This window comes from Orbicella franksi, chromosome 2 (genome assembly GCF_964199315.1).
Source record: "Orbicella franksi chromosome 2, jaOrbFran1.1, whole genome shotgun sequence".
NCBI lineage: Eukaryota > Metazoa > Cnidaria > Anthozoa > Scleractinia > Merulinidae > Orbicella > Orbicella franksi.
Window position 1 is genome coordinate 21,863,322 of NC_138146.1, and position 11,780 is coordinate 21,875,101.

An 11,780-nucleotide genomic window follows, 5' to 3' on the forward strand; every position below is an offset into this window, starting at 1 on the left:
CTTAATGTACGTATCTCCCCAGTACATTATCGCTCATCTGGACATATTTGTGTGAACGTTAACACAAATACGCTTATTTAGAATCATTTTCATGTTGAGGTAGCCCAACAGTAGGATACTTCTAAGTCATGCACACCTGAATTAGTAGGAAAAGTCTACTGCACGCGAGACAAAGCTAGGAACAAGATGATTAAAACTTCTCACCTTCAGACGGAAAGAGTTGCGTAAAGCAAAAAACGAGGTGAGAGGAAGTAGGCGACCTTCTCCAGTGAGCGACCTTCTTCCCATGAGTTACCAAGGGGAAAATAGCGCCCAGGCTTGAGTGAATCACTACGTTGCCGGCTATAACCTTACCAACAGACAAGAGACGCCGAGGATTTTGTTTTTCTTTTTTTCTAATACAACTTTATTTACATGACAAACACGCTACTTGCAGGACTTATACTCATATATACTTGCACTATACTTACTACTTCCTCCTTACTAAGGCTTCTTATCCCTGCACTGCTTACAATTAACATATTAAAATACAATTACACGATTACAATCACAGTTGGTCTACTCAGTACGATGCTCTTATTTTTTGTACATTAATTGTTCGAACCTCTACAATAATATTTTTTTGTCACTTACACTACATAGGGTATTAATTTTTCTAAAATTTAATAGATTACTAAATAACGTAGCGACAAGAAACAAATTTAAAAAAGCCGAGAAGTAAAAAGGCAATATAATATTAGATTTCCATTTGTTTTTTGAATTCCTTCTCTTTATTTATAGAAGTGACTGCGGAGTATTTCTCTAGATTTTTTTGCGCACAAGTGGGATGGAATCATCAAATTGGTACGTTACGGTGTTTCAACGCGAGGTTATTAATGAGTTGAGATGGAGCCTTTCAATAAAGTATTGAAACAACGCCTTTCCTTGAAAATCGGTCACCATTGGCACACAGTTTCTGCATTGCAAGACTCAGGAAGAACGTCTTTGGGCGAGGAAAACGGTAAACTACTTTAATATCAACTTGAAGAGTTCGTAATGCTGATGTTTTGAGCGTTAGTACGTTACATGTACCAACTTTGTGTGTGTGTACCAGGAGCCCTAATTATGGCTCCTGTTTGTGCTACTTCAAAGTAAAACTACGCCATGGGTTTTCCAGTTTACGTGTAATGTTTGTAATGTTTTAGCTTTAAAAGGTTTAGAACACTTGAAAATACCACCTGATCACAGAAATTTGACATTTCGAATCGAAACATGAACGACATTCCAAAACGTCCGACAACACAATAATTACACTATCCGACAGTTTTGGAGATTGAACTAGCAAACGTGACCCTGGCCGGTTTTTCATATAATATTCCTAGACTACCTACTGGTCAATATTCGATATTTATCTTTGCTATGACAAGCTTATTCGAAGCTGAAACAACATTCAATATATGTCAGTCAATAGACTCGACAAGACTCATCCGGCGATATTCGTCGGCTTCTGTTTCAGGAACTGTCAACCCTTGAGACAGTTTACTGATAAATCATATATAAGTTAGTCTTTTAAATTACTTATTTTTTTTCTTATTTCTTTTAGCCTAATTTGTATATCTTTTTCATTTTGAAAATAACTTCAAATGTATTAGTCTCACCGGTACAGCACTGTTGTGGTCTCCTCTCATCGGATTCGGGCGCACTGTTGTTCTTTTTCTAGCAAGGCAAGTTTTTAACCCTCTACGATACTTCGGCTCTCTCCAAGCATAGACAAAGGGATTCACGGCTGAGGTCAAAAAGAGAAACCAGAAAAAAATTATCTCCAGCTTCTTAAACGTCAAAGATTGTTCACAAGATTTGCAGAAGTACCGAAGATGTAATGAAATAAACGCTGGAAAAACAGTCCCGTAAAACATAGTCAGTACTATCAGAATTGTCGCTACCATCTTTCTCTGCCGATCCCAAGTTGCTTTATTCCTGATCTCGACGGCTCTTAACTCCCGTTTCCTTTTGGTCAAAGCTCGGAAAAGTTTGAAGTAAATGACAGTTAACAACATCATGGGCACTGAGGCGTGCGTGTGAGCGTAGATAATGGAAATTATCTTCTCCGGAATGCTTGCAAGCTGGAGAACGCAGAGGATTGAAGAAACCACCCACAGCAAAGCGATAAAAATCTTATATCTTGGCTTTGTGATCGTCAATCTGTATTGGAAAGGGTGTGCCACGGCGATGTAGCGATCGTACGACAGTGCCACAATTGTCCCACTTCTAACAAACAGCGTCAAACTAAGAAAAACACGAACAACTACATCCAGTTCGTCAGGAACTGGCCATTGCTGATATCGGTAAAGAGCTTGTACAGCGCCGAGGTTGCCGGCAATCAACCCAACCACGAGATCGGAAACGCACAGGTTGGTAATGAGCAAAGATGGAGGCTTTTCAAGGAGACGTCTGCTTTCCCTGAAAATCGTCACTAACAAAACAGAGCTGCTCATAGTAATGAGTAGGGCAAGCGTAAAGCCGGCAACGGTGAAACACAGGAAAAAGGTGGAATCACTGAGAATCAAGGATGAGTCGTCTGGCGGGCGAAAGTCATCGGTTTTTACTTGAGGAGATAACGTCTGCGACATTTTAGGTCTTTTAGGAGAAGTCTTCCCTGACGCAAAATAAATTGGGGTACCTTGTTAGCAGAGTTGCTTCGATGTGTTTATCCTCCTGTCTTCCGGTCTTGCTGGTGTGTTTACAAAGTAACGAGGGCGCAAAAAGAATCAGCGGCGAATACAGTGACGTATGCTTCCCATGCATCCAGTTTTAACTGATTCGCAAATCAAACAAGTCGAGGGCTGTCAGAGTCGCCTTATCTAAGAAAGACTGAAGCCACTCTGCTAGCATGCTTCAAAATAAAGTGAATGTACATTATATAGCTTCCCGTCAGAGGATCGGAATGCGAAACTTTAGGTGTGCTAACCACAGTAACGTCACTTCAAGTTAAGTAACCTCGTTCCCAGGGTCTCTCATCTTACCAGTTTCATCCCAAGCGTCTTAGATGGTATGGCTGTGTGGGGCTCTTGCTCAGATTATTTGATGAAAGATCTAGAACTAATCCACCTCAGACCAGCAAGACTTATCCATAAACTACCAAGAGACATGGAAGACGAAACAGTACTTATAAATGCAAATTGGATGCCATTAAAATATTTTTATTGTTCTCGTATTCTAAATTTAACGCATAGAGCTTTTTATAATCTAGGTTTAGATGATATTAATAGTCTAGTTGTTAAAAACGCTTCTTCTTATAGTCTTAGGAAATCGTTAAATGTTGTTGTATCTAGGCCAAGAACTGAACAGGGCCGTCGTTCATTTAAACACAGAGCTGCAATCGCCTGGAACTCTTTACCTGACTGTCAAACAGCTTGAAAACCCTCTTTCTTTTAAAAGGAAGATAAAATCGATCAAGACCTATGTCAGAGACATCAGTTTCCAAAAGGAATGCTCTGTAAATTATAATAAGAACCCTGAATTTAGGTATTTTTAAATTATTTGATTACTCTTTTTATCGTTATTGTATATATTATTTTAGCTTTATGACAATTGTATTGTATTTCTGTTTCTCTTATTTAGATTTAGTAGTCGTAGGTCCACATCAGCTGTACAGTTGCTTATTTTAAACCTACTTATCAAATAAACGTATGTATGTATGTAGGTAGGTAGGTAGGTAGGTAGGTAGGTAGGTAGGTAGGTAGGTAGGTAGGTAGGTAGGTAGGTATGAGAGACCCTGAGAACGAGGTTGCAAGGTTAGAACTCGGGCATACCGTAAATCCTGCGCTCGGTCCGTACTGCCACGACCTCGGGCCAATATTTCGCCCTCGCGCTCGGTTAGTAAGAGGTTAATAATTAATACGCTCGCGTAAAGATGGTCGTTGTTCAAACTACGGTTTTATACAGAGAGAAAGTATAAAGAAAAGCTGTTTTGTTCTAGTTTCAATTTTCCTTTTGACCTCACTCCCAAAATAAGGTATATTTTATGCAGCATTCTTCGCTGAATATAGAGCCTACGCATAAAACTTTTGTTAAGTCTTGTTGGCACATTCATCTTGTAAACTGAGTTGAGTTAGTGGACGATTTCAATGAAGCAGACTCTATTCAGATGTCTATTCATACCTTTTCGGTTGTTATTAGTTTCAAGCTAACTTTTTTTAGCCATCTTTATTTTGTTCCTTACATGAAGCAATCGTGTATTGCGTTAGTATAAGTACAGTACTCTGTTCACTGTAATACTATTTACATCTCGACGATTTACGATTTTACATCAACGAGTTGTACGTACATCGAAGACGTATAGCGAAGGGCGAAGAATAAACGTGTGAAGTCCAAGTTCTCTGAGTGTCCTGATTTCAGTTGTAGTCGCAGATCCGTCGGTACTTTGGAAACCGTGACAAGTTCCTTTCCCGCAGTAAGCGAGGTGCTCTGAGCTAATTCCCGAGTCAAGTTAAATGTATAGAGTCAAGCGCACCAGGTTCCAGCCAGTTAGGCCTCTCAAATGCCCGTTTTCCCCTAGTTAATTAGAGTCCAGAGTGGAAAAACTCGTTGTCACAGTACCACGCCTGCTTGGGCCAATATTCCCTAGTATGGCCCTCGATCGCGCTCGGTTAGTAAGAGGTTGTTATTTATAGTGAACTTGTATGGCCTTTTCTGATCGCCCGTTTTAGGGCAAAATGCTCTGTTGTCATGACTGATTGAGTGATCCTCTCTAAGGATATACCTCACTACGGGCCCGTTTACATCGAGCAGACTCGTCCCTGGTTGGAGGGTTACCTGCTCAGTATAGGAAACGTTGGTTCGGCGCAAACCCTCTTCGGGTTTAGATATTACAGCTAAACCTGAAGAGGGCTGATCTGGCCACCCGAAATATTGTTTCAAATACACTACGTTGTGTCGGCCTTGCAGTAGTCTTTGACTTGTCGTCGTTCTGTAATAACACATGCACTCGTGGCTGTACACGTGAAAATATGGCAAGGAGCCGCAAACGAAAATGCTGCTGGTGTAAGTAAAAGATCTGTAAATGATCTGGTCAGCCAACAGTTGAAGTCACATTAAGCAAGGCTGATACTACGTAGGCAACTTAACGCGAAATGGCATGATAGAGTCGACCAAAAAACCATGCTACCGTGAACAGCTGTCTCGACCTGTTCACAGTTGGGTCTCGTCAGCACGGCCCGTGTATAGCAGCAGAAAGTAGAGTAACCATGACCAGCACGAAGGCCCATTGCCTACTAAGTGTGCATGGTAACGGACCTACATACAAAGTCTCAGGGTTAACTTTTGTTATTTGTATAATAGCGGAACTCGGGCCGCCAAGCGGAGCCCCATACTCATATAGGAAAGAAAAGGAAACCCATGAGTTGATTTTCTCATGGTTATCATGACTAGCGGTATTGCTCGTGGGCGCGTACGCACGACAGCGACGGCGACAACACAGCGGTCAAACGTCGGGCATGCGCAAATGGGTACATTTTTTGGCAGCCGCGCGCCAATTTCCCGCTCAAAAATTTAAAGGTAAACATGGAAAACAACCGGTGTCACGCAAAATTTACGAAAAAAAATTGAAAAGTTCATAGAAATCTGTAAAAGGAAAAGAAAGTAGGTGAAAGGAAAACTTAAGACTTTCCAGGCACAAAGTTAATTAAGTTACCGGTATTCTGTTGATGTACCATTTGTTTTAAGCTTTACCAAAAAAGTTTATAAGTCTTGAAAACCAGTGTCATGGTACGAGCCGACGGCGTAGTATACATTTGTTTGTTTTTAGTAATCACACGATGCGTGACGCCAGAAACGGACGACAAGCAGTGTGTAAAAGAAGAAAAAACTGGAGAAGGAAAAGACAGTTGCAGTGATTCGGCCTCGCTCAGACGAGCTGGAAAAATCTTGGCACGGACTGGGAGGATTCCGTCCGGATCCTGGATTTGTCTGAAGCACAGGAACGAGATGAATCGAACTACAAACGATGTTCATTTCCATCGTCATGGGGGCATAGCTAGCCAAAATACCGATCCCAAACCGCCTGTACCAGGTCTTTGACAAGGTGGGAAAATCTTTTCCAAACTACAAACCTTGGACAAACTGGTGCACTAAATGCAAAGTCGAGGCGGACAAAAAATTCAAGAAGCACGGAAAATACATACCGCGGAAAGGAAAGACCTGCAACAAGCAGAAGGTAGAACAATTTTTAACTCTTATTTCTGTTCGCTCTCGTTGTACAAGCTAAAACACAAACAAATATATAAATAACGAGGACAATGTCATTTATAGGATGCCGATAACCCACGAAAGTAGAAGGTTATGAAAATATTTTGGCCGCCTTTAGTTGCCCCATAGCTCGCGCATGCGCGGACGTTTGACCGCTGTGTTGACGGCGACGGACGGCGACGACGACGACGACGACGCAACATGGCGGCCATACTCCAAATAACAGGTTGACAGAGACATGCAGCCTTGGTTTACCGTGTACTTCTTTGATATTGGACATCTATGTTACGATCAATTAACACCTGTCAAAACAAGGTATCCGCTGACCTGTATCACGTGACCATATCGCGGGCTCAAGTCTACAGCTCATCGAGGTCGCTGACCGAGTGAGCGATTGGATCGCGGGCTCATATCAGGTTAACTTGTTGAAAACAGGACAGGATTGTTCGGAAACCAGAAACTGCAAGGGACCGCATACGATAAACGCTGCTAACGTAGGATCTACATGAGATCTGATCAGCCAAAAACATGTATGAAGACAAACAATATACTGCAAGGCTGATATTACGTGAAAAACGTTTCGAGACACCAACATGACAAGAACCGATAAAGTAGGATCGCAACAGTGGACAGCTGTTTCGCCCTTTTTGGGGCTCGTCAGCAGAGTGTAGCGAAGATATGTAACGCCAGCCCAACAGCCAACGCACATAAATTGCAGAATGACCCGTTCACTATATCAAGTTCCGTATTTTGAACTCACTTGCGCCCCGAAACACGCGTTGCTCGGAACACGCGTTGTCCGGAACACGCGTTGTTCGGAAGTCGGTTAACGCTAACCCAGGATTAAAAGTTAACCGAATTATAACTTTTTCTTCTACTGACAAATGTTTTTTTCTGCTTTTTTTGTGTATATGGGATTAATAAGACTCAAAACAGAGGGCCAAACATATACAGGAAACCTCACCGCAAAAGTTACAAAACTCAAATAAAAATTCTACCTTTTCCTGTTAGCTTAATCGGGCTCTGAACAACCCGGCCCCGGAGCTCCGCTTTTAGGCTGGCCTAAATCTATATATTAAAATTTAACGTGGACTTGAGCAATATTTCGGGCAGAAACTGAAAAAAAAATAGCCTCACATGCACGTTGGATTACCCCTCCCCTCCCACCGGGTGCAAATGAGGGAAAAAATAACCGTGAAAAAAGGTCATTACGCCGCACCAGCAGGAGTCTTGGCGCCAACAGGGATCAAGATGAGAGCGTATAACGCATCCTGATAGTGAAAATGTTCATGATCGCTACAGATGTTCCCAGACAAGATTTATTTCCCTTGTCACGCACCCCGCAAGTTTCTCTGCCCCATCCCTCACGCGTACGCCGCGTCAATTTCTCCTGCCCCCGCCCTTCTCCAGACCAGCTCAGCTGATCAAGTCACGTGATAGTTCCGAGTTCCCCTTCCAAGCTAAAAGATGGACGCTCAGGAGCTTTTCAAGCAGCTACAGAAAGAAGCAGAATGTCCTGTATGTTTAGAAACAGTGGAAAATCCCAAAACTCTCCCGTGCCTGCATTCATTCTGCTTAAATTGCCTCAAGAAAATACCAGTCGAAGAAGAAATGATGGAATGTCCTGTTTGTCGGACTTCCGTGTTGATTCCAGAAACTCTGATCGACTTACCAACATCTTTTCATCTCAATCGATTGTTGGATATTCTTCCACTCAGAGGCAATGGTACAGAGGCTCAGAGATGCGGCATTTGCGAAGAAATGCACACAGCAACTTGCTACTGTTTTGTGTGCGTGAGATTCATGTGTACAGCTTGTTTTGATTCTCATCAACGCACAAATGGCACTCGTGGTCATCGCAATGTTTTGATTGAGAATTTGCAAGCACCGCAAGTCTTAGAGTCAATCCGTGCACCAACTTGTTGTTTACAGAAATGCCACGAGCTAAAAGAACCGTTAAAATATTATTGCCAGCAATGCAAAGTCTGCATTTGCCAGAAATGTTGCGAAGCGGATCATAACCGACACGCCATGATAGGTATTCATGAAGCTGCCAACAAAGATAAAGTGCAAATGAGGTCGGTGATAGATAAACTCAAACCACTTGTTGTGTTGTATGAAAGTAAAATGAACAAACAAGTTCAACTGATGGAAAGAAGTAGAGAGGAAAATGCCGCTGCCCGCAAGAAAGTTACTGAAACAGTGGAAGAAGTTATCCGAGGTTTACGTGAACATGAAACAACCATCCATGCCAAATTAGATGAAATTCATGATATACAACAAAGGGACCACTCAACACAGCTAGAAAACTTTCAGTTGCTTGTTACTCAGTTGAACAGCTTTGTTGAATTTGGCGAGGCTGTCATAGAAAGGAACCTGAGTGAAGAAATCCTTCACACTCAAAGTAGCTATGGAAAACAGGGTGAAGCATTCCTTAATCTGAAGAAAATGGAATTGTATGATCCACAACATGTTGATTATGCAGTGACAAGCCAGGGCTTAATTCAGGGCCATGTTATAGTTAAGCATGCTGATGCTTCAAAATCAGTGGCTGAAGGAAAGAGTCTTGTAAGAACAAGTGTGGATACTGAAACTAATTTTAAGGTCACTATTATTGATGAAGAAGGTAAGCAGTATTATCACAAAGATGACCAGATGACTGTGAATGTGGTAGACCCACAAGGAAGTCTCTTAAATAAGAACATTGAGGACTACAAAGATGGGAAATATATGGTGGCCTATACACCACAGAGTGTGGGTATGCATACTGTTTCAATTGACATCAATGGTAAGGCATTGGCAGGCAGTCCCTGGAAAGTGAAAGTGATGCCCCATCATCACCGTTTGTTGTTCAAGTTTGGAACATCTGGGAGGATGCGAGGGCAATTTGACTGGCCTGTTTCTATTGCTGTAAGCAAGCGAACTGGAAACATAGCTGTAGCAGATTCTGATAACAGGAGAATTCAGTTGTTCAATTCAAATGGGAGATACCTGAGAGACTTTGGACAGACTGGTGCTGAGAAACTGAATAAACCAAAGTCAGTGGCATTCACGAGCTCTGGGGATGTAACTGTTCTTGACTCCAATAAGATTTTTGTTTTCAGTGAAACTGGTAATCTCATAAGCAGCACAGTCAATGAGCACCTGATGAATCCTTCCAGTCTTTCTGTCGGCTCTGACAATCACTTAATCGTGTGTGACAAAGGCGACAAGAAAATCAAAGTCCTCTCCGCTGATGGAACAGAATTGCTGAGGTCATTCAGTGCCCCAGACTGTGGCACCTCCCCTGAGTTTGCTATTTGTCACCAGAACAAGATCTTTGTTTCTTATTTTGAAGCTAATTGTGTCAAGGTGTTCAGTGTGGAAGGGCAGTTTGCATTTAACATTGGAAATATATCTAAGCTGATAGATAGAGATGGAGTGTTAAATGGCCCGCTTGGACTTTCTGTTGACAAAGATGGTAATTTAATTGTGTGCGACTTTCATAATAGGAGACTCCAGCTGTTTACACCTGATGGATTGTTTATTAGTAAAATTGAACAACAGCTCAGGCAGAGTGTGGGACCATATTCAGTTGCTGTGTTGAATGATAGTCGAGTGTTAATGATTGATATTTTAGGACACTCCATTCATGTTTTTCAGTAAGGTTATGTGCAGAAAGGGACTAAATGATATGGAGAAACTAGTATGTTTATATCTGGTTGTCTGAAATGCAGTGGAAATCGAGAAAAATAGGTTTTTTTATTATAATTCTTATAATATTATTCTTGTCAAGTTAACATGAAAGATATCTTAATGTAGCCTGAAAGGTGTTTTGGATTTCATTCTGATCTTATCTAGGATAGTTTTTTGCAATTTTATTTCTCCATTTACTTCTTGGATTTACTTTTGATGGAGAATGTATATCAATCACTTGAGACAGAGTCTCATCACGTTTCCAAACACCTTGAAATTTTTAGTCAAAAATACCGTACTGTACGTGATGTGTTAAACTCCCTTCTCGGTGTGTGGTAATGTGGTGAGACACTACCTTGTGAAGAGGCCGAAGCTGAGGTGAACCAGTTCACTTACAGTGTTCTAGAATTTTATAAATTCTTGGTTATACAAATGGGCCATATTCGTATTCTTGATATTAGACTGGAACTAGCTTGTAATGGGACTTATGCAGGGGAATATACAAAGAGATTAATGTCATTTGCATTTGAAACAATTTTCCTGTATTAGCCTCATTTGCAAGCTACTACTGCAGTTCCAATACCAAGAATAATCCAATACAACGATGGTCTATTAAAACAATGCACATTTCTGTGTAGCTATATAATATTGATTAACTATTAAGAACTGGTGACATACTAGTGCTAAATAGTAGACATCTGCTGGGTGCAGTGTTTACTGTGGCTTAACAGTCCAATTTTCAATTTACAGTTCTGCCAGGAGAATATTGTACCTCTTGTGGATTGCAAGATTTGTGAAGAACTTTTGGCTGAAAAGTTGCAAAGTTAGTAAAAAGGTACTCAATGCTATTTCACTTAGAGTGCTTTGATTACTATAGATAAAGAAAAGAACAAAATGCTTTTGTAAAGTTGTAACAAGGATGTATTAAAAGAGCTATATCTTCACCAGTTTTACTTGATAATGACTCTTTAGTTGGCTTTGGACCAGTGCAGTGAAGATACCCTGGTGTAGCCCAGATAACAACCTTGTTCCTAGGGTTTTTGTGCTGATATACTAGGCAATAAGCAAACCTTGAAGACTAGCACAAGAGTTTTGTTGTTCCTACTCTTTATGAAAGGTTTGGATTTTATCGACATATGTTTTCATAGGATTTCACAAGAGATCACCTCAGAGACAAGACAGTGAGGAAGGGCTTCTAAAGTTACCAGGTTCTAGTTTATATTGAAGGTCAAATGCAATGAAACTGGACTTACTTTGATTTTAAGTTAAAATAGAAGATTATAACCAAATAACCATAATCCAAACTTTTTTATGGTTTACCTAAGAAAGTCGCCAAGATATTCAACCTTGAAAATAGTCCAGGAAATAGCCTGAAATGTCAGTCATCTCACACCCTCAATCAGCCTAATCCCCGGGCGAGAGACATACAAGCCAGGCATATATCGTAAACCTTGATCCCAGGCTCTCTCTCCTTCCCCTCCCTTGTCACTGCGGTAAGTGTTAGGGCTAAACTGGAACTCGCAGTTCAAAATAATTTTAAAAACACTTGGTCGATTTTTTGATCAGGGAAAGTTTTAAGCAGCCTGTAACTATTAGTTCAAATTACTCATTAATTGTGTGTTAAAATTTCTGGTTTATTTGTTGGTTGGGAAAATTGGAAAAATGTCAATTGTTGAAGGGTACGTGTCGCAACGTTGACTAAGATGCTGCGAAAGGTTTACTCAAGACATGGGGTACTCCGAGAAAAATTGGGTGGGGTGTGCGGCCCGCTTCCCAAAACCCTTACCCTATTTATGACCATAATCTGCGATTTTCAATACCTTATTTATGACCTGACCCTAAATCGATGCCCTGGTTGAAACCTGCCTTATACTTAGTTC

At 41.0% G+C, this 11,780-nt stretch overlaps 2 protein-coding genes across 2 annotated transcripts; one reads left to right on the forward strand and one right to left on the reverse strand.

Moving 5' to 3' along the window:
• Positions 1-13: 13 nt before the first annotated feature.
• On the reverse strand, positions 14-4,012 carry LOC145478658 (beta-4C adrenergic receptor-like). Its single transcript, XM_081456754.1, has one exon. It carries the CDS (start codon positions 2,607-2,609, stop codon positions 1,602-1,604), a length of 1,008 nt encoding a protein of 335 aa, XP_081312880.1. The 5' UTR covers positions 2,610-4,012; the 3' UTR covers positions 14-1,601.
• Positions 4,013-7,604: 3,592 nt separating this feature from the next.
• LOC145478651 (E3 ubiquitin-protein ligase TRIM71-like) lies at positions 7,605-10,861 on the forward strand. The gene has a single exon (XM_081456748.1). The coding sequence runs from the start codon at positions 7,693-7,695 to the stop codon at positions 9,868-9,870; it is 2,178 nt and encodes a 725-aa protein (XP_081312874.1). The 5' UTR covers positions 7,605-7,692; the 3' UTR covers positions 9,871-10,861.
• The last annotated feature ends 919 nt before the right edge of the window (positions 10,862-11,780 follow it).